The sequence below is a fragment of the Hibiscus syriacus genome, unplaced genomic scaffold (assembly GCF_006381635.1).
Source record: "Hibiscus syriacus cultivar Baekdansim isolate YM2019G1 unplaced genomic scaffold, ASM638163v2 tig00116975_pilon, whole genome shotgun sequence".
Taxonomy (NCBI): domain Eukaryota; kingdom Viridiplantae; phylum Streptophyta; class Magnoliopsida; order Malvales; family Malvaceae; genus Hibiscus; species Hibiscus syriacus.
In genome coordinates this window covers 598541-621226 of record NW_024063499.1, presented here as the reverse complement: position 1 = coordinate 621226, position 22686 = coordinate 598541, and the positions used below count along the sequence as shown (strand labels likewise).

The window sequence follows — 22686 nt, the reverse complement described above, 5'->3', positions numbered from 1 at the left end:
TGAAAAGAATTTTGTGCATGAAATTTGGGATTTGAATTGGGATGTGATAGAGCTTTTCTATTATTTGATCAGTGACCTTAGAGGAAATCAACTGTCTGGACAAATCCCCGATGAGATTGGTGACTGCTCGTCTTTGAAAAGCCTGTAAGTGCTTTAACAGAAAATAGCTCAGGATTCTGATGTTTGAATGGTTTTTGATGTTCAGTGGCTTGTAAGTTGGATTGAAGATTACTTGTGTTATCAGGGACTTGTCTTTTAATGAGTTATATGGAGACATACCTTTTTCAATCTCGAAACTGAAACAACTAGAACTTCTGTAAGTTATATTCGAAGCATTTCTTGCATTAACGTAGCAATTGAATTCTTGGTTCATTAGATGTATTTGAATTTCATTTTGCTAATGAATGCCTCAGGATATTGAAAAACAACCAGTTAGTTGGCCCAATCCCTTCAACTCTGTCACAGATTCCAAACTTGAAAGTTCTGTAAGTTGTTTCGTATAGTTCTTAACGTAGTTGTATAATGGAAAAAGTTTTCATTCATGCCTCGACTTATGATATTGGTTCCAGGGACCTGGCACAAAATAGACTAAGTGGAGAAATTCCGAGGCTCATCTATTGGACTGAAGTGCTACAGTATCTGTGAGTGCAAAATGTTGGCCCATCCTTTCTTTCTATTGTAAAAAAGTTCAATATTAATGTTTTTCTCATCTAATGATATCATCTCAAGAATTCTTTATCCTGGTTGTTTTTAATTCTTTTATTTTTTTACTTTTTTAGCGGTTTACGAGGAAAATCTAGTTGGTATGCTCTCCGGACATCTGCCAGCTAACTGGTCTATGGTACTTGTAAGTTTCCTTACATTATTGATCGTCCTTTGCAGAGTTTCAAATAGCGGTCGAATAGCGGTGTCGTGGCAGTTATATTGCGGTCGCGGCGGTGTTCGAAACTGCTATCGCGGAAATAACGGTGTGAAGCGGGATCGTGGCCAATCGCGGCAATAGCGGACAACTATTCCGCTATTCAGTCACGATCGCGGTATCCGCAATGACTGCAATAGTATCCGTTATATAGCAACCGTGATAAACGCGACGCAACCGAAACGTGACCGCGAAAGCTATTTAAAATCCTGGTCCTTTGTTATGCCTTTTTACCTTCCGGAAAGTAAGGCCCTTTTCTGATCTAACTTAAGTTATTTTTTTTACAGTGATGTGAGGAACAACAGTTTGACCGGCAGCATTCCTCAGAGTATTGGCAATTGCACTGCCTTCCAGGTCTTGTATGTACTCGTCATCTAGCTCGAGAGACTAAATGCTTACAAAGCGTCTAGATCAGTTAATTAAAACATTTTTCTTTCTTGTGATTGGTAGGGACTTGTCCTACAACCAACTAACTGGTGAAATTCCATTCAATATCGGGTTCTTGCAAGTAGCTACATTGTATGAGCTGAAATTTCTCACTTCTTCCCTCATCAAGACAGTAGCATCAAAACTTTCAGTTTATTAATTGCTCATTTTAATTTTTATGGTTAGATCATTGCAAGGCAATCATCTTTCGGGGAAGATTCCTTCCGTGATTGGTCTAATGCAGGCACTTGCTGTATTGTAAGTGCATTTTGTTCCTATAAGTACTGCACTGAAGTCCGATTCACTATCATTCAAACTCTCTTTATTATGTGCTATAAAATCTTATGCCATGTCGACTTCACAATTGTACTATCCAGGGATTTAAGCTCCAACAAGTTAACTGGACCTATACCTCCTATTTTGGGGAATCTGACCTACACTGAAAAATTGTATGTTTTTGTTATGAAATTCAAAATATGTTGAAGTAGCTGCTACTATATTTCTTGAATGATATTTTGATGGGAATACACCATACACTGCAGATATTTGCATGGTAATCAACTGACTGGATCAATTCCGCCAGAACTGGGTAACATGTCAAAGTTGCACTACTTGTAAGATTACGTGGTCTTTTTTTTATCTTGCACATTGCCAATGCCAGTTGGCATCTGCCAAATATTTGTGTCATGTGATATCTAGGTTGGCCATGTAACATACTGGATGTGTCGGTTTTTCCTTGGTCAGGGAGCTGAATGATAATCTACTCACAGGGCATATCCCATCAGAGCTTGGGAAGTTAACAGAATTATATGATTTGTATGTTAGTCTTTCCTGGTTGTTGAGTATATGTTGGTTCTTAGTGTGTCGTAAGCACTGGTATAATTTTTTTTACAGGAATGTTGCTAACAACAAGCTCGAGGGGCGTATTCCGAGTAATCTTAGCTCATGCAAAAATCTCAACAGCCTGTAAGCACCAAACTTGTGATCTAATTTCTGTAACTTTCGACATTATAAATTGGAAAATCCTTAAACTTCGATATCTATTGATTGATTTGATGTCAGTAATGTGCATGGGAATAAGTTGAATGGAACAATTCCACCAGCTTTCGAGAGGCTAGAGAGTATGACTTATCTGTAAGCATCATTCTTGTATGTTAATGATTTATTTGGTAGCATCAATCTACAAAATGGAGCCTGTTTGGTTCAAATGTTCACCATCTTACGTATTTTATCCTTTTAATTTCTATAATAATATTTTCTATGATATGGCTCATCATGCTAATCATGTCTTCCTACCTCAGGAATCTCTCCTCTAACAATATCAAGGGGTCTATACCAATTGAGCTCTCTCGAATTGGTAATTTAGATAACCTGTAAGTATTAAGTGCCCAAAGGTGTTATTCTTTTCTTGTTTTATTGGTTCTTAGTTGTTGGTTTTCTCCAGGGACCTTTCTAACAATGAAATTAATGGCTCTATTCCTTCATCACTTGGTGATTTGGAACACCTTCTGAAGTTGTGAGTATTTCTAGAAAACAGGATTTTGTTTTAAGTCCTTCGCAATGATTTCAGCCTTATTGTTGTTTCTATTTTTCTGTAGGAATTTGAGCAGAAATCATTTGACCGGAGTCATTCCCGCAGAATTTGCTAATCTTAGAAGTGTTATGGAGATGTAAGCTTAAAATTTTACTTTCATTACTAGACTGATCTTTTTCATTGCTGACTTCTCGTCTTATGGTTGTACTCTGCAGAGATCTTTCTTATGGTAATCTATCGGGCGTGATTCCTCAGGAACTCATGCAGCTTCAGAACATGTTCTTATTGTAAGTTGATCTGTTGACTCCATTTCTGAACATTTAGGTGCTGCAAAGAACATGCATGTGTATATCATTATATGCATACATGTATATATTTATATGAAACATCAATAGGTGCTGCAAAGAACAATGCAACTGTATTCTTATATTTTGTTGGTTTTAAATTGCCAGGAGACTGGAGAACAATAGTTTGTCGGGAGATGTGATTTCATTAAGCAACTGCATGAGTCTTACGGTCCTGTAAGTTGATGATTCACTAGATTTTGTGATTTATTTTTAATACAGCTTTAGCTTCACAATAGACAGTAACCCTGGCATCATATGACCCTATAAATCTTCTGAAACCTTGCAGAAATGTCTCCTACAACAACCTTGTTGGTGATTTTCCCACGAGCAATAATTTTTCAAGATTCTCACCTGACAGGTGTGATATTTCCAATTTGAGTTTTGGAACATCTATATTACTGAGCAGAAAAGCTCGGTTTAGATGTTGTCTTTTCCCCAATATAAGCTAAGTTAGAACTGAAAACTGTTTACAGTTTTATCGGAAATCCCGGGCTTTGCGGCTATTGGGTCTCTTCTCCATGCAATGAGTCTCGTCCCATAGAGAGAGGTAAACCTTTTTCATCTATTTTGAAATGTGCCTATATTTTTAACATCAAGTTCTTTGGTTCTCTTTGGTTGATTATTCATTTTGCTGCTCACTCTCATTGGTGCAGTTGTGATCTCCAAAGCAGCTATTCTAGGCATTGCACTTGGTGCCCTTGTGGTTCTTCTGATGATCTTGTTTGCCGCGTGTCGTCCCCAATATCCTCCGCCTTTGCCAGATGGATCGTTGGATAAGCCAGTGCCTTCTCTTTATATGCATAAACCAATGCAAGCATTTGCCTCGAAGTATATAACGTCAGTTTACAAAGGATTATTATACGAGTTTCAAGGTCTTGTTTTTGGTTATTGAATTGAAAATGCAAAATATATCACATAATAATTGAAGTTGGTAGGTTGAAACTAGGTTAGAACAATTTGGAGCAGATTGTCTAAGAAAATTAATTGTGAATGTTATCATCTTGTTTTTCTAAATATGCCTTGTTGAAATTTCTGACCATGTTATGGACTTGTGAACTTGTTAAAAGCAGTTACTTACTCGAGGCCGAAACTAGTGATCCTTCACATGAATATGGCACTTCATGTTTATGAGGACATCATGAGGATGACCGAGAATTTGAGTGAGAAATATATAATCGGCAATGGTGCATCAAGCACAGTATACAAATGTGTACTCAAGAATTGCAAGCCCATTGCCATCAAGAGACTCTACTCTCACTATCCGCAGTGCTTAAAAGAATTTGAGACAGAACTCGAGACGGTAGGGAGTATTAAGCACAGAAATCTGGTCTGTCTTCAAGGATATTCACTCTCTCCTTACGGAACCTTCTTTTCTATGATTACATGGAAAATGGCAGTCTTTGGGATCTCCTCCATGGTAAGTTTGTGGTATCTTGCTAATATTCTGGTGTTAGAATTCGCCAGTAACGTATTATTTCTTATATTCAATGGTAAAGTAGCACCTTATTAGAACCTTATGAATGACCAATTTAAGATATCCTTTTACTGCAGTTTCTACAAAGAAGAAAAAGCTCGATTGGGTCATGCGTTTAAAGATAGCACTTGGAGCAGCGCAAGGGTTAGCGTATCTACATCATGATTGTAGTCCCCGGATCATCCACAGGGACGTTAAGTCATCTAACATTCTGTTGGACAAGGATTTCGAGGCTCATATTACTGATTTTGGCATTGCGAAGAGCTTATGCACATCGAAGTCTCACACTTCAACGTACATAATGGGCACCATTGGTTATATAGACCCCGAATATGCTCGTACTTCTCGCCTGACTGAGAAATCCGATGTCTATAGCTACGGGATCGTGCTACTTGAATTACTAACTGGAAGGAAACCTGTAGACAATGAATCCAATCTCCATCATCTGGTTAGTTTTATATCCATAATTCATCATTTTGATAGGATATACTCTTTTTTGGGTTGATTACATTATGATAGGACACTCAATTTGCGTATCAGATTTTGTCCAAGGCTGCTGACAATGTCGTCATGGAAACCGTCGATCCGGAGATCACCGAGACATGCAAGGATCTTGGAGCAGTCAAGAAAGCTTTTCAGCTAGCTCTTCTATGCAGCAAGAAACACCCGTCTGATCGACCGACGATGCACGAAGTGACACGGGTCTTAGGAAGCATGTTGCCACCAGACACCCTACCAACAAAACAGCCAGCCTCGATCCAACCGACACCTCTTCCGTCATCCAAGGTCACTAGCTACAAAGACGAGTATGTAAACCTCAAGACTCCACACTTGGTCAATTGCCCATCAATGAGTACATCAGATGCCCAACTGTTTCTGAAGTTTGGAGAGGTCATATCCCGTGAAGCCATCAATGTGGCATCAAAATATTCCATGAATGAACAGCAATAGACATGAGAGTAAGATCATGGGGAAATGTGTATAAAGACACTATGGTATCTCAATTATTGTAGGTTAGAGTAAAAAGGAAAAGGATGGGATTTGAAAGTTGGTAGCAGGGGTTGTACCACAAATTAATATGATGGTTGTATAGATTGTACTGAATGAAATTATGGTGGTAATTTTGTCCTTGTCTCCAATGGGGTCTCTCTGACACGGGCAACTTAGCATTTTCTCGGTGGGGTCTGAGTTTCAGGCCGAGTCGGGTCTGGTTGCAGTTGCAGGTCTCATTATATGCATGACCAGCAATAATGCACTGAGGAGCATTAGCTGGGATCTGCCTCTTCTGAACATTACCACTTATCTGTTGAACATCTTTTTGAATGCTGAAAGATCACCATTGATTTGCCAACTCTTCACCATCTTAAAATTTTATTCTTCTCGAGGGCTATGCTTTCATTCAACAACCGGACACGATCTTTTTTAGACCGGAAAATCAGAAAACCGTGACAGTTTTTGGTTCTAGAATTCCACTAATTCCGAAATTAAACAAAGCCGAATAGAACATATTAAATTTAAAAGATACTGTAAGAACGTATCAGTAAAAATAGAAAAAATTATGGAAGTTTGATCAGTTTTGTGCTAAACACTACATGTATATACAGAGAGAGTAACCTTCATGGGTGAAAACAGTTTATATAAAATTTTAGGGGTAAATATGAACCACTATGAAACTTTTGTGTATATTTATAAAAGGATTAATGTAAAAATAAGTTTTTAAATTATACTCAAAGTTAACTCTAAGTGTCATAAGAATTTTTTGTTAAAAATAATTATCTAATTTTTTTTTCCTGTTATAGTTTGTTTGGTAGACATTATATTTTTAGATGTCTGGACTGTAACATTTATTAAAAAATATTATTGTTTCACACGTGTTGGACATAAAATCTTATTAAAAAAACACTCAAAATCAAAATTTAATTTTAAGAAAACCTAATATTTTATGAAATTATTAAAAAAATTCTCAAAATTCAAAAAACCTTAATTTCAATTGCTTACCATCGCCAACCGCCACGAACGCTGTCAATCGGCCCAAAACCCGACGACATGCGACTGCTTGAACTCTCATACTTTACGTAGTGATTGCAGCGAAAAAATGGGCATACATGGTGTGAAGAACCCTTTCAGTTGATCCAAAATCTTGTATCTTCATGGCCGTTAGATGTTCGGTCGAACGTTAACATAAAGGGTTTCACCCATTGAGAGGTTGTCCGGTCAAATAATATTAGGTGTTTGACCGATTGACGACGTTGGTGACGACCATGTGCTAAGGGATTAAATTAAGGTTTTAAGAGATTTCAGAGTTCTTTTTGGTAATTTTATACAATTTTGAATTTTTTTATATAAATAAATTATAATTTTAAGTTTTTTAATTCAGATAAAAATTAATAAATCAAAATTTTATAAACTTAACAGTCATATTTAACGATTATTACAGTCCAAACACCTAAAAGTGTAACGTTAGAAACATTAGATACCTATTTTTAACAAAAAATTCTTTAAGCACCTAAAATTAACTTTCAGATATAATTCAGACACTTATTTTTGTGTTAAGCGTTTATAAAATGCTATTTTACTTAAAATATGAACCAGATTCGAACCCAAGGAGAGAACATGAACGATAAAACAAACATAAAATATACGAAAAAGTATACTCTATTATGATGTAAATACTGAACCAATGTTAGTTGTTCACACTAGGAAAATTTTAGCACATAAAAATACCTGGAAATTTTAAGTAATCTTTACGTCGCATAGAAGACTGGCAGCCATCGAGCCGTATCTTCTTGCCTCCCATTCACTAAGCTTCTCGTCGGGGAGTCTTGTCAATGGAAGATCGTCTACCAAAGAACTACTTCCACGATTCTTCTCCTTGTCTTGATCGGTTTTGCTTGGTTCAACCTCGTTAACTTGGGGCTCAATATCCTGAGCCGTTTTCTCCAGCTTCTCTGAGCGAATGGCAGGCTCTGCCTTCTCTGCAGTAACAGCAGAGGACTTTTGCCCCATAATGAAGAGTTGAATACTCGGATGTTGGTACTTACTGTCCATCTGCATAGAATGAGTAAGAAAACTAATCAACTTCAATGAGTGACGAAGGGTTGAATACTCGGATGTTGGTACTTACTGTCCATCTGCATAGAATGAGTAAAAAAAACTAACCAACTTCAATGAGTGGCAGTTTCACAACAATGAAGATTAGAAGAATATCTTATCCGAGGCTCAAACCCGTGGATAGGTTCAAGAATAGAAGAGTTCGAGATAAGTTCAATTTGAAAAATAAAGGACCGCCCTTGAATTGGTCATCGTCATCTCAATACACAAATTTGTTAACCAGAAATGACTGTGGCGGTTGTTCATAGCGGCAGCCTCTGGTCCGGGTTCATATCAATCACAACATATAATAAATCTTGTGTGCATTCCATTTCAATTTTAAGAAAGAGTCTAAATTGTGTACCTTGGCTTTTGGGACAATCTTCACGTCAAAGAAAATTTTCCAGGTTTGAAGCATTTGCTCATGGACGCTAGTAGAACGGATCTCATGACCCAACTAAACAGAACATTTAAAAGCAAAAATGAGTTCGATCACCGAATAAGACAGTTCCAAATGAAATTTTGGAAAATGTATAGCAATACCATAATTGTGGTTTTTGGGCTTGATAATGCGATAATTGTTTGTAATAGAGGTTCCACGAGATGCTCCGCATAAACCTTAAAAGGCAAAGCATCAGTCCTATATATGCAACTATTCTACACGCAGTTTAATGTTACTACAAGAAAACTACCAGAATGGCATAAAAATAAACTTTTTGGAAGAATCTATGCATCTGGAAAACTTACGACGTCTGTACCAATAACGTAGTCAAATGGTGGAGCAACAGCTTTTATATGATCTTCATTTCCCCAATCCAACTCCGCAACTTTAATTGATCCAAATGAATCTAAAACAAACAATACTACCCACATGAGATAAAAAGTACAATTCTGTCTTTAATTCCTCCAATAGCATTGCTAGGTAATTGTCAAATAATTTCTCTACCACTTAAGCCAAATTGTTCGGCCAAGATTCATTAGGGCACTTTGGTGGGCAAAAGGAGAAAAATGAAAATTAAATGAATCATGTAAACTAAATCAGAAGAGAGAAAAAAACCCGCACCTGAATTAGAATTCATCTGCATGATCCTTGAGCTATTGCGTTCTACATTTCTCCTCAACAATGGCACGACCTCGATTTGGTCTGTGGAAACTACATCACATCCTAGACATGCCATTCCTGGAAACCACAGTTGAGTCAGATTAAGCAATATCAGAGCAAATAATGCAGTCGTAAAAGACTTCCCTCGTAACCCGACCACGAGTACTAATTGTACAGAATTATACTCACCAAACCCCGCTACTCCACAACCTGCTCCAAGTTCAATAACACGCTTTCCTTTTAGTTTGGATGGGCAAAACCTTCCCTTTCTGCAATTCTTTTCCTAAACAATGAAAGAATTCAGCATCATACAGAAAAATAGTTAAAGAAAAGCCCGAGACATTTAATTTTAATAAAATGAAAGGAAAACCTTGCTCCCAGTTGAGGACAAGTACGTTGTAAGAATAGAGAATATGAACTGTGGTTTAGACCGTGTTCTATTGATTTCGGCCTTACACAAACTAGCTTAAAATTTTTTAGGGAATGTAAGGTTGGCAAAATAAACATGGAACATTTTCAATCTCATACCGAGGAGGTTTTGGGATCTGCAATGTATATATGTAAGAACTTGAAATTATACTTGTGAGGTGCCTTTTGTGGTATGAAACCTTGAGCATATCAGGTAAAAATGAACAATCCTTATACCCGGGATACAAGTTTCTTCTATCGGTATGAGAGCTATCGCCAACATGAAAAATGTAAAAGCTAAGAGCTATACCGTTGGAAATTTGGGGTAAAATGAATACAGAAAATTTGGGTATCAACATCAACTTAAACTCGACTCGAACAAAGTCCTCAGCACCAACAATTCAAATATTACTAACATAGTTAAAGTGCAACCAAAGGGATTGAAACAAATACCAGAAATTTGGCAAACACCATTGATGTGTCCCAAACTGTAGTTCCCAAATGTTTGGAATTAGGATCCTGCCACAATGTAGGAAAGTTTCAGGAGACAATATAGGATAACTACAATTAAAAAACACTGCACTATTAAGTGATTCTATCATAGCTGAATCGCAGAATCAACAAGCAAGATGATGCATGACTGAAACACATAATCTCAGACAACAATTTGCTAATCAGCCTAGAAAGATAGTTAATTTGACTGAAAAGGAAACCTCCCAAGAGAAAAGATTAAAAAAATCACCTGATAGAAGTGCAGTTGATGACCCAATACTTCAAAAGTAATTACGGATGTACTTGGAGAATTCAACCTAACACAAAATATTTGTAAAATATAATTAAAGAACTCGATATTTATTTCATTATAACAATCGCAGTAAACTAAAGATGAATAGTATGGGTACCTATCAGCCTCCATTTTATCAACGTTTTCGCCCCAAAGAGAAGCAAAATCCCAAAACGCGATCTTTAACTTCAGACGATCTCAAGCTCCCAAATGCTTAATATGAGCTCTTGAATTGACGATCACTGCTGGAATCTAAGTTCCTTTGTTTCTGGGTGCGTGAGATGTTGAGCTTCAGACTGTTGTGCAGGGAAAATCGCAATGCTTTCTTCCATTTACTCCTTGGTTATGAAAGGGACAGGCTTTGTTTAGACTAAATCAGACCACTGATTGAACTGAGAAACGATTTGGGTTTCTCAGACCGAATCTCTTCTGGATTATGGGCCATGGAATTTGTGATCTAAAAGTGTCACGTCCAAGGACTAACCCATAGTATATATAATTAATCAATAAAATAGATAATCAATCGATTTTTTTTGAATTTGGGGATAAAAAAATTAAACGTGAATCCAAACTTGACTACATGTCTAAATTAAATCGAGTACGATAAGTATATAATTTATGTAGTTAATCTTCTGCCAAAATATAATTTTGAGGGAAAATGGAGGCCTCATCTATAAAAATAAATGTCACTTGTTAATGGGGTAAGGGAAGTAAGAGAGTAGTCATCTCTAATGGCATCATCTATGGAGTGGATAATTTGCTTTATCGATCAATTCTCAAAATCAGCATTACTAACAGCAACCTATAGGACAAGTAACGCACCATGATCACTATTAAGTTCATTAGGGAAAGCAGGACATGTTTTATTTATATAGTGCATCAAGGTAGGAGATTGTACCTCTGTATCACTGCAATAGTGCATGACGAAAACGGCAAGCTGCATACCATGAAAACATCTTTTTTCTATATATAAGTGTATAACATAAGGGAATCTCTGTCGATGTGAAAAGAACATCAATTGTTATAAAATATAGAAAGTGAATTCTATTTGTTTGCTTTGCGATTATGTGATGGAATAGTTTTACTTTATTTGCTTATGTTTTTATGCATTATGTTAAAATTGGTCCCAACGTTTATAATAGCAATCATTTTGGTTCTTATTCTTTCTTTTGGAGCATTTTGACTTAAACGTTTTATTTTATAGCAAAAAGATCTTTAACGTTTGACCAAATAGTCACTTTAATTATTATTCTTTTTTTAGAGTTAAAAAGAATGTCCCTATTTTGAAGCATTAACCATTTGTTAGGTAGCGATTTCCATCCATAGAGGGTTTTTTGGCCCAAAATGAACTATTGGAAGTCAAAATGCTTCCAAAAAAAAGGAACTAAAGTGACCATTTAATAAAACATTAAGGTGTCTTTTTATATTATGCAATGTTTTTACCTCCACCATAACTATATCAAGAGCTGAATCCCCCTCCATCTCTTAGGTTCCCATCAACACTCTAGCAGAGCTTACCTGCTATGATAGATGAATCATCACACCTCTGTTGCACAAAAACAGTAAGCATTTGGAAAGCTAAGAACAATAATCATATTGTTGAACTATTCAGTAATGACGACGATAGAAGAACATTAGACGGTAACGACGTTAATGATTCAAGCATTATTTAAATACAAAAAATGAATCCTATTGATAGAATATTAAGAAATGGAGATAAAATGATGAAGAAGATGAACAATGCTGATATGGACTTTAACGTGAGTAATTTACAGGAATTGCAGTAATAAATTTTATCTGAAAATTCAATGATTAGTTTGCAAGTTTTAAAAATTTTAGAGACCAAAATGAAAACATCTTAGAAGTTTGATGGCTATTTGTATAATTTACCTACTTAAAATATTTTTTTTAAGTTTCCAGGATTTGACTTTAAAAAGATATATTTTTTTATTCTAGTTATGTCTTAGTCTTTGGTGAAAGTACACGGTAGGTCCCTTCATCGTAGATGATTGTTTTAAGAGTTAATTGCATCAAATGTCCTCAAAATATTACCCTTATTTTAAATTGATCCTTAAACTTGTAAATATTTTAATTTCATCTCTAAACTATGATTATCATTCTAAACTAGTATTTAAAATTTTGAACATTTCAATTTTATTCTCAAACTATGACCTTCATTCTAAATTGGTCTCCAAACTTTTTGAACATTCCAGTTTTGTCCCAAACTATATGTTATACCAATTATATCATTTGTTAATAAAATCGATAGACCAAGTTATATTATTATATATGTTTGAAAAAAATAAAATTTATTTTAAATTGTGGTTGAAACTAATTATATTTTTGGATGAATTTGGGGATGAAATTGGAAGATTCAAAAGTGTGGGGACCAATTTAGAAAGAGAGTCATAGTTTAGGGATGAAATTAAATTGTTTAAAAGTTTAGGGACTAATTTAGAATGAGAGTCATAGTTTGAGGATGAAACTGGAATATTCAAAAGTTTAAGGACCAATTTAAAATGACGGTTATAGTTGAGGACATATGATGAAATTAACCCTTGTTTTAAGTTAATCTTTTCTATTATCAATTCAATCTTTCTATTATAGGTGTTCGGTTCAAATGAGTTTATTTATAATTAAATTGATCGATTTAATCTATGTATTAATAAAAAAATTATTAAATAAGACCTTTTTAATAGAGTTAATAGAATTATTTAATAGAATTTTCAATAAAAAAAATATTACGAGTTGGATTGGATTAAATTTTGATAGGGCGATCACGACATTGGAAAACAGTTCAACAGGTGGAGTCTTACGTGACCATGAGGGTAATTTTATCATGGGATTTAATAAGAAGTTAAAAATCTCATCAATAATCCAAATAAAACTCTGAAGCATTAAAACTAGCTTGGGAGGATGATTTCAAGTGCTTTCTTGTCTGATGATAGGGTTGATGTCCTGAAGTTGGTAACTTTCACTTCCCCTGCCAGCTCATTTTTCTTGGTTCATGGAATTGTTAATTTATTGGGCAGAGGATGGCTCGTTGATTTCAAGTTAATAGAATGTTAAGTGTGATGAAGGTGTGAATGTATGCGTGAGATAGTTAGCTTTGTTAGCAGTATGTTAGGATGTTGTTAGAAGTTGGTTGAGGCTATTAAAACTGCTGTGCAATTAGTTACAACCAGCTTAGTTGTGCAAACTTGTATATAACACCAGATGGTGTATTGCAAAGAATACAATACATTTCGTTAGTATATTGCATTCTTGAAATTCAACATGGTATCTTTCACTAAACGATCTGGGCGGTTTCTTTGTGTTTTCGCTGTTTGAAAAACAATCAACATGATGAATACTGACCGATTCACTTCTTCAATGGAGAATGTATCGAGGAATGCTAAGACATTCTCCAATAAGAAAGTCAATGTTATTCTTGATGAAGAAAATTTTTTGTTGTGGAAACAACAAGTGCAGCTCACTGTTCGTAGCCATAGACTAGAACAGCTTCTCACTGGTTCGATGACTGCTCCGTCACAACGGTGGTTAGTGATTCTGGTGAGTTTATATCGAACGAGTTGTATGAAGAGTTTGTCGCTTAGGATAACGCCCTTGCGTCCTGGTTGCTATCAACGATCAACCCGTAACTTCTACCTCAGTTTGTGGGTGCTGAAACGGCCTATGCGGTGTGGAGCACGATGCTTCAATTTTTCTCGAATAGATCTACAACTGCTGTCATTAGCCTGCACTACAAGCTCCAGTCTCTTAAGAAAGGAGATGAGTCAATGAGAGTATATCTTACCTGAGTTAAAGAAGTGTGTAATGCATTAGCATCTTGTGGCAGTGCATGTTGCGAGTATTCTAAAGGGGTTGCCTCGTGACTATCAACCTTTTGTGGCTGTCATAACCACTATGCGCGAGTCGGTGTCTCTTGATACTATTTACACCATGTTGTTGGATGCTGAGACTCAACTACCAGGGTTTTGTGATTTTCTTGAGTCACTTCCCATGAGTGATAATATTGTTCAAGGGCAAGTATCAGGTAAGAATGCAGATCAATCTGATCGTAATATTGTGTCTCGTCAGATGTACTCTTATGGTCGATCGGCTGGTTGAGGATGGGGTCAATCTCGGTTACAGTGTTAATTGTGTGGGAAGAATGACCATATAGTTGATCGACGTTGGCATCGATTTGATGAAGACTTTCCTGGAGTTACAGCCAATAGTAACTCTTATTCAAAGAATGAGTCTGGCACTGCTTATTATGCTGCTAATAACAGTAAGGATGTTGGGTATGATTGTGGTTCCAATCAAAAAACTGGTGCTCATCAGCTGACTCAACTTAAGCCACTGGCTGCTCGTGAACATTGGGTTATGGATTCGGGTGCCACACACCATATTACTTCTGATAGCATGAATATTTCTCAAACAATGGATTTAAACAATCCATGTAAATTAATAGTTGGTGATGATGTTCCATTAGATGTTAAATATGTTGGTAGATCCTCTCTATATACATCTTCTCGTGTATTGTTATTAACCAACTTATTGCATGTGCCAATAATAACCAAGAATCTACTCTCGGTGTCGAAGCTTGCTAGGGATAACAACGTTTTCTTTGAATTCCATGCGCAAGAGTGTTGTGTACGTGATAAAAGGACTGGTGCAATTTTGCTTCGAGGGAAGGAAGATGGTGGCTTGTACTCCTTTGCTGTTGATTCATCACTTGAAGATAGTTCTAAGGTAGAATGTTATACAACACAGTTGTCTACATCTGTGTATGGCTTGTGGCATCAGCGTTTGGGACATCCATCGCATGATAGCCTAGTAAAAGTTTGTAATGAACTAAATGTAATTCTTCCTTCAAGTATTAATAAAAAGTGTATTGCATGCCATATGGGAAAGAGCCATAAGTTACCATTTCATGCTTCTACAACTGTGTATGATACTCTTTTCCAGTTAGTATATACAGATCTTTGGGGACCTTCACATGTTGTCTCGAATGGTTACAAATACTATATAACCTTTGTTAATGTTTGCACCAGTCATTCGTGGTTGTATTTGCTCACAGACAAAGCTCAAGCAATTAGTGATTTTGAGATGTTTCAGCAAATGGTTAAGGTGCAGTTTAATTTGCCTATCAAGGCTGTTCAAAGTGATTGGGGAGGTGAATATCGCAGGTTATCGAGCTATTTGTTGAAAGTAGGCATCACACACAAGCTTACATGTCCACATAGCTCTGAGCAAAATGGAGTAGTTGAACGCAAGCATCGCCATGTTATAGAACTTGCCTTGGTTTTGCTTCCTCAAGCATCAATGCTTGTTAAGTTTTGGGGTTATGTAGCGGTTACTGCAGTTCATTTGATTAACATGCTTCCCACAAGGGTATTGTAAGGAGTTTCACCATTCGAGAAGTTGCTTCATCGAAAACCTGATTATGGACAGTTGAGAGTGTTTGGATGTCTTTGTTTTCTTCATTTGAGACCATATTTAAAGCATAAGTTGGATTTTAGGTCTAAAACCTTGTACGTTTTTAGGTTACAGTACACAACATAAGGGATTTCAATGCCTTGCTGATGATGGTAGGGTTTATATAACAAGACATGTGGTGTTTGATGAAATGCAGTTTCCCTTTGCAAAGAAGTGTTTTCAGTTACCTGCCACATCAAATGCAAGTAGGTCACCTGAGTCACTACAAATTGTTACTGATGTTAGTAGGTTTCACAGTGGGAGATGCACTACAGGGTCTGAACATGATTTAGTGGACAATACTAATGGCGATTCAAGTAATTTACCTTCTGCCAGTTCAAGTTCCAAAATGGTAGAAGTTGGAGATGATATGCCAAGTGTTGAGCACCAAGTATCAGGTGAATTCTCATTTATTAATCAAAGTGCTGTTAATGCTGAACAAGATGATGTTGCCAGTGCACATGATGATGTTCAAGGGTTGAATCCTTGTAATACTTCTGAAGTAGGTACATGTAATATAAGTGGTGCACAAGTAACAATCATCCAATGATGACGAGAAGTAAGCGTGGCATATTTAAGCCAAAGGCTTATACTACTACTGTTGTGAATGAAGTTCCAAGTGATGTTTATGAAGCACTTAAACCTTCCAGCTGGAGAGAAGATGTTCAAGCTGAGTTTAATGCACTACAGAAAAACAATACCTTGTCACTTGTCAAGATACCTGCAGGGCGTGAGATTGTTTGATGGAGGTGGTTATTTCGAATAAAAAAGAAGTTTGATGGGTCTATTGACAGACACAAAGCTCGCCTTGTTGCTAAAGGATATTCACAAGTGCCTGGTTGTGATTTCAAAGAAACATATAGTCATGTTGTTAAGTTTGTCAGGTTAAATGCAGTTCTTTCGATAGTTGTTGCAAAGAATTGGCCCTTAAGACAAGTTGATGTGAATAATGCTTTCTTAAATGGTAATCTGACCGAGGATGTGTTTATACAACAACCACTTGGGTTTGAGGAGTATGCTGCTGATGGTAGTTTACTTGTGTGTAAACTCAACAAAGCTCTATATGGTCTTCGACAAGCACCAAGGAACTGACATGTCAAACTTAAAGCTAATTTGATTCGGTTGGGGTTTAGTGAATCTCGAGTTGATATATCATTTTTTGTTAAGAATGATGAAGGTTGTTATACATATATTCTTGTTTATGTTGATGATATCATTCTTACAGGTGGTTCTTCTCATGTCATTGATGGTGTGGTGCAAGCTTTGAACCAGGAGTTTTCCTTGAATGATCTAGGAGAGTTGTCCTAGTTCTTGGGTATTGAAGTCAAACACAACAAGGAATTCTTGGTGTTGTTTTAGAAGAAATACATAGTTGAACTTTTGGAGATGACATATTTACTGAATGCCACACCCACAACCACCCCAATGGTAGGTGCTCCAAAATTGACTCAGTAAGCTGGTGAGCTACTAACAAATGCTCGAGAATATTGTAGCATTGTTGGTGCTCTTTTATATGTTTGTCATAAGAGACCTGATGTTGCATTCAGTGTCAACAAGGCAGCTCAGTATATGCATGCTCCACGTGAGTTGCATTTGGCTGCAGTAAAAAGGATACTTCGATATTTAGCTGGAACATTAAACTATGGTCTCACATTTTCATGCACTGGTAAATCACTTGAAGTTGTGGCATTTGCTGATGCCGATTGGGGTGGTAGCCTTGATGACAGGAGGTCAGTGTCTGGACATATAGTATTTCTTGGTGCATGTCCTGTGGTTTGGTGCTCGAGGAAATAGAAAACTGTCTCCAGATCTACAATGGAGGCTGAATATAGAAGTGTTGCTGATGCTGCTGCTGAAGTTACATGAGTGAGCTCATTATTAGGTGAGCTAGGAGTAGAGTCGAAATGCACCCATTATTTGGTGTGATAATACAAGTGTTGTTGCATTATGTACAAATCCAGTGCACCATGCACAATCAAAACATGTAGACATGGATGTGCATTTTATTCGTGAGAAAATCGCAGCTAAACAACTTCAAGTGAATTACGTTCCAGCTTGTTATCAGGTAGCAAATGGCCTCACCAAATCACTGACAAAGGGAGCATTTGAAGTGTTCAGAGACTAGTTGCATGTTTTGCCTTGTCAATAAAAGAAGGAGTCGAAGGAGCAGGGAGAATATTAGAATGTTAAGTGTGATGAAGGTGTGAATGTATGCGTGAGATAATTAGCTTTGTCAACAGTCTGTTAGGATGTTGTTAGAAGTTGGTTGAGGCTGTTAAAACTGTTGTGCAGTTAGTTACAGCCAGCTTAGTTGTGCAAACTTGTATATAACACCAGCTGGTGTATTGCAAAGAATACAATACATTTATGTTAGTATCCTGCATTCTTGAAATTCAACACAAGTTAATATAACATGAAGCAAATAGAATTGTGAATTGTTTCGCGAAACTCGATGGCAGCCTACGAATCCTCATTATTATTTATATGGATATTCAAAAATTGTTACAGCTGAACGTGGTTAATCATTTTATATTCGATTTGGACTCGTCTAATATAATCAATTAGGCTCATTCTCTACTACAAAAATTCTTATCCTTGAAAAACGAAAGATCCATCTTAACCACTACTTGCATCAAGTAATCCAACTACGATGATTTTATCCGTCTCAATCACAAGCAGTGTATTTTGCAAATTATATTACCTAATGAGGTCTCACTCAAAAGATCTTTTGAAAAATTTTAATCTTTAAATAATAAAATTTACATTGCTCGACGATGGCATCTATAGCAAAGATGGGTAGCACTGCTAATTAATGTTCCTCCACTGCCTTTGTCTCTGAAAAGATGCCGCAATCATAGCCATCGCCATTGTCATTCATTGGTGCTTTTGGAGTGAAAAAAAACTTCTTCATCGGTGGATGAGTCTTTTGCAACAGGATTTTTGCATGTGACGCTGTCGAGGAACTTGCCCGATTTGCAGCCGATCTTTCTTGTTTTCCGTTTACACGAAAATTGAAGAGAAATTAACTTTGATTTGAGATTGGGGCTTAGAAAGACGCCCATTGATACTGGTTTTCTCAGCTCAATCAAGATGCCAAAGAAAGAACAGGGAAAAATAGAAGAAATACGAGGGTGCAGAACCCTAATAAGTATTCGAGAATCGAGATTCAAGGATTTGTATATATAAAGGAATTAATTATAAGTACTATAATAATAATAATTATTATTATTATATTTGAGAATCGAAACTCACAATAGATTATTGTTATCCATTGAAGTTGTCCTAATCTTACAACGTGTAGTAATTATATAGAATTATAAACTCTATAAATCAATAAATCGTTCAATGCTTAACTTTTTTAGTGTTTAATCTTTTTAACACTTACTTTTTTTAGTTTATCAAACACCCTTCACATTCATTACAAATAATAATTTCTAGTAAAATCAATAAATTTCGATAACATATACACCTGTAAAATTGTATCAACAAGAAATGATTGGATAATTATTTAAAAATCAAAAGTTATTTCCATCGTTAAATAATTTTACGTTTAATACATAGTTATGGAATCGCATCACTAGTCAAGTCACAAAATTTTCCTTCTTATGTTTAAATATGTTGTTTTGAATTCTAGGAAAGATGACTTGTAAAAATGTATCTTTATCTTGAAGTTATAATTTGATTTGGGTGCCAAGTTTATGTCTCCTTATAGTTGGTATGTGTGTGATCTTATGATAGATGGGTAGATAGCTTGGTCATTGATGATAATTAGTATAAGTTAGTTTAAATTAAGATAGGTTAATACGAGAGGACAAGTTGTTTAATTTTAAAATAAATATGATTTTAAATAGTAATTAAATCATAAAAAAATAAGAGATTAAGGGTTTGATTTCATTAATTTTAAAATCTAAGGGTCTTAAAAATAATTAAACCAGATAAATTTTAAATTCAAAATTTAACTATATTAATTTTAAAACTATATTAAAAACAATTATATTATATATCACATCATATGCATTATTAATGATGGTGAAGGAGATTGTTCCTCAACATCTACAGTAGTTATTATAATTTTTTAAATAGTCTACAGTGATTATAAGATAATATATGTTCAGAATATTTTTAGTCATTGATAACATACACACGTTTATACAAATACAACTACTTGAATCTAGGACCTCTAGGAAGAATAATACTCCATTTTATCACTGATGACATTTGATATTGAATATTCATATCCCTACATACGTGATACTTAAATCTTGGATTTCAAAGAACAATTTTTTATTCATCGGAGTGATTTAATTCATACAAAAAATTGATGTTTTAATATTGTGATACGATACTCCATGGAATACACATAAAAAAAGTAGTGATAAATTATATCTTCGTTTTAGTAAACAAAAATTATAAACTGAAAAATATTGATAAAAGAAAGAAATAATCAAAAGAAGTAATTAGGAATTATATATTCAATGTACTAAACAAAGATTATAAACGGAAGAATGCATCGTGGCGGCGGATGTATGTATTGTTGAGAGTGGACATGTGTCCACATTGAAATCTGAATTTTTTTTATGTTAGTAATCAATTTTACTAAAGGTGCTCCTTATGAAATTTTATTTGTGTTTACTCATATAAAAAATTTCTGTTATTAATATATATGTGTTCACCATAAAAAATATTTCTGGATCCGCTGATTATTATAATCACGTACAGGTTGGACTCATCAGGTGGGACAGGTCTGTGAAGCACGGGTATGATAATGTATTTTCATACATGCCTATGATGAGTATGAGACGAGTACCATTTAGCTATATGTGTTTCGTGTTGAAGAGGTATGTCAGAAATTAATTGGATACGTCAAAAAGACTTCTAGAGATGTCATTTGAATTTTTCGTGCGTATTTAAATAGTTCACGAGTGGAAACGTTAAAACAAGTATTTTATGACCTATACATTGTCTCACTCGAAACACAAGCAGTGACCGTCAAATGAATTTGATCCATAGTGCGTAATGTAGCAACAAGAATCTTGCATATATGATTGTCAATCACGTACCAAATTTTCTATAGATTTCCCTCATTATTTTTCTCTTAGAATAAGAGATTAATCGATATCCAATGACAAATGCGACGAGAGAAGAGCTACCAATGCTAATATCAGATGTGACGCCCCAACCAATCTCTATACAATGGATAGTGATCTCATCGTGGTAATAAAATGAAAAGTTCATTGTCCTGAATCCAATAAAAATTAGAATCCAATATACAATATTTACAGTTACTAAAAATTACTTTGATATTATTATTATTAATAATAACCCCATTTTCAAGATTAGAGATAAGTTATTCTACTTTCATAAATAAAAAATGTTACTTTAATATGTTAGCGATAATTGATTTATGTTGCATAATATTTTTTAGACTTCATTTATTGTTGGAGATTTGAAATTTTAATATTATATTTTTTTATAAATTTTGTTTTCTAATTTTTTATAAATTTTTAATGAATATTTATAACTTTCTTTACATCTCTTTAGAATTTTAAAATTTATTTTATATTTACCATATCCATAGGGTATGAGTACTTTATAATATTAAGAATTAAGAATTATCGTTTTTATCCCCATCATCAACAACGTCGTCCTTAATAGTGTTATAAATAAACTATTCAAGCCAAATTCAAATAGTTCAATTTCACGTCAAGTATAACTTAAAGTTTTAAAATAACATTCAATCAAGTTTCGAGCAATGAATTTTAATCGAGATTGAGCTTCTAAGTGTTCAAACTCCATTACAACGGCTTTTTCGCCCATATAGGGTTGTGGGAAAAATGATTTTTCCATATAAGGTATCCACCGTATTATTTTTTAAGTTAAGGCTTCTTATTGGTCTGAAGATGCCGTGCACTCCTGGGGTCTTGTCCATTTGCCTGAAGACGTTATGTAGTCATGGGGTCTTCTTCATAAAGATGCCATACAATCGTATAGTCTTTATGTTTAGCTTGAAGAAGCGTGGAGCACATGACGTCTTTAAGATGGTACTGTGCAATTCATCTTAGATGGGGAAATAATCTTCGAGGTGGATTATATTGAGAATTTTTTTCCACATTATTTACTCAGCCATTTTGTCCCATTACAACCCTATAAAAATGCACCTCAACTGAATGATGACAATTTGAGCTTTAATATTTCTACGCTTTGTACACTATTTCTTTAGCTGCATTACATGCTCATCAAAATAAGACTCGACTTTTCTAACAAGTATTAACTCTCAAGCAACAAGTCTGGCTATTAACAAACCGAAAAATGTTAAGACAACAAAATTAAGCAGTTTTGAAGTGATTGAATAAACACAAACTCCCCTCAAAGAAACTAGTACTCCTTAGGGGGAACTTTAGACTCTAATTCCTTGGGCTTTGCCTTCTCAGCTACCTTGAAAGACCTGAAAGAAGATGATCAATTTGAGAACTAAGCCTTGTCTTAAGAAAAGAGCCGTTTGCAACCAATGGTTAGAGCAGACACGGGCGATATAAAGAAAAAAATGAAGAGTGGGAAGCATGATTGAGAAAGAAACAAGTTCCCAGGATAAGTGATTCATGGCAATCACATTGTTAAAAAAACTAGCTTTATCGAGGAAGTTAATCATGAGAAGGTTACAGGCACCAAATTCATGACAAGACTGTCAGCCACAATATATGCTACGGATATTACCTCAAAACTATTAGATATATATGAAATCAAAGCAGAAAACACCCCTACTGCCCTTATGAAAGAAATTTTATAAAAACTTACTCTTTCTGTTTCCTTTCTGGGTCTCATTCCAGAATATCACAAAGCTTAAAATTCAAAAATTCCAGAGACTCTAAAACTTTGAAGGAAAAGTTTCTTTCTTTTTTACGATACAATATCCAACACAGTTCAGATTAAACACACACACACACACACAAATCTGAGTAGTAAAAAAGCTGAAACAAATTAATTGAAAACTAATACAAATAAGTAAAGCAGAGATGGTAAAAAAATGATTACTTGGAAGCAGCAGAAGATTCTTCTTCAAGCCAATTCCTTATATGTTTAACGTTGCGCCTAAAGATCCCAGCCGATTGTTTAACGTCGCTTTGCACTAGAAGAACCAC

General features: G+C 35.2%; 1 protein-coding gene and 1 pseudogene across 1 annotated transcript; one reads left to right on the top strand and one right to left on the bottom strand.

Moving 5' to 3' along the window:
• Positions 1-1244: 1244 nt before the first annotated feature.
• Positions 1245-5833, top strand: LOC120192400 (annotated as a pseudogene).
• Positions 5834-7395: 1562 nt separating this feature from the next.
• On the bottom strand, positions 7396-10416 carry LOC120192580 (protein-lysine methyltransferase METTL21D-like). The gene is made up of 9 exons (XM_039195335.1): positions 10203-10416; positions 10043-10109; positions 9754-9819; positions 9082-9175; positions 8854-8970; positions 8538-8638; positions 8334-8408; positions 8155-8247; positions 7396-7748 (listed from the first exon to the last, which is right to left on the bottom strand). The coding sequence occupies exons 1-9, from the start codon at positions 10214-10216 to the stop codon at positions 7434-7436; spliced, it is 942 nt and encodes a 313-aa protein (XP_039051266.1). The 5' UTR covers positions 10217-10416; the 3' UTR covers positions 7396-7433.
• Positions 10417-22686: the final 12270 nt, after the last annotated feature.

Coding starts and splice junctions, on each gene's coding strand:
- LOC120192580 (XM_039195335.1), bottom strand. Junction 8,248..8,333: donor GCCCAAAAACCACAATTATG/GTATTGCTATAC, acceptor TGTTCTGTTTAG/TTGGGTCATGAGATCCGTTC. Junction 7,749..8,154: donor AGATTGTCCCAAAAGCCAAG/GTACACAATTTA, acceptor CATTCTATGCAG/ATGGACAGTAAGTACCAACA.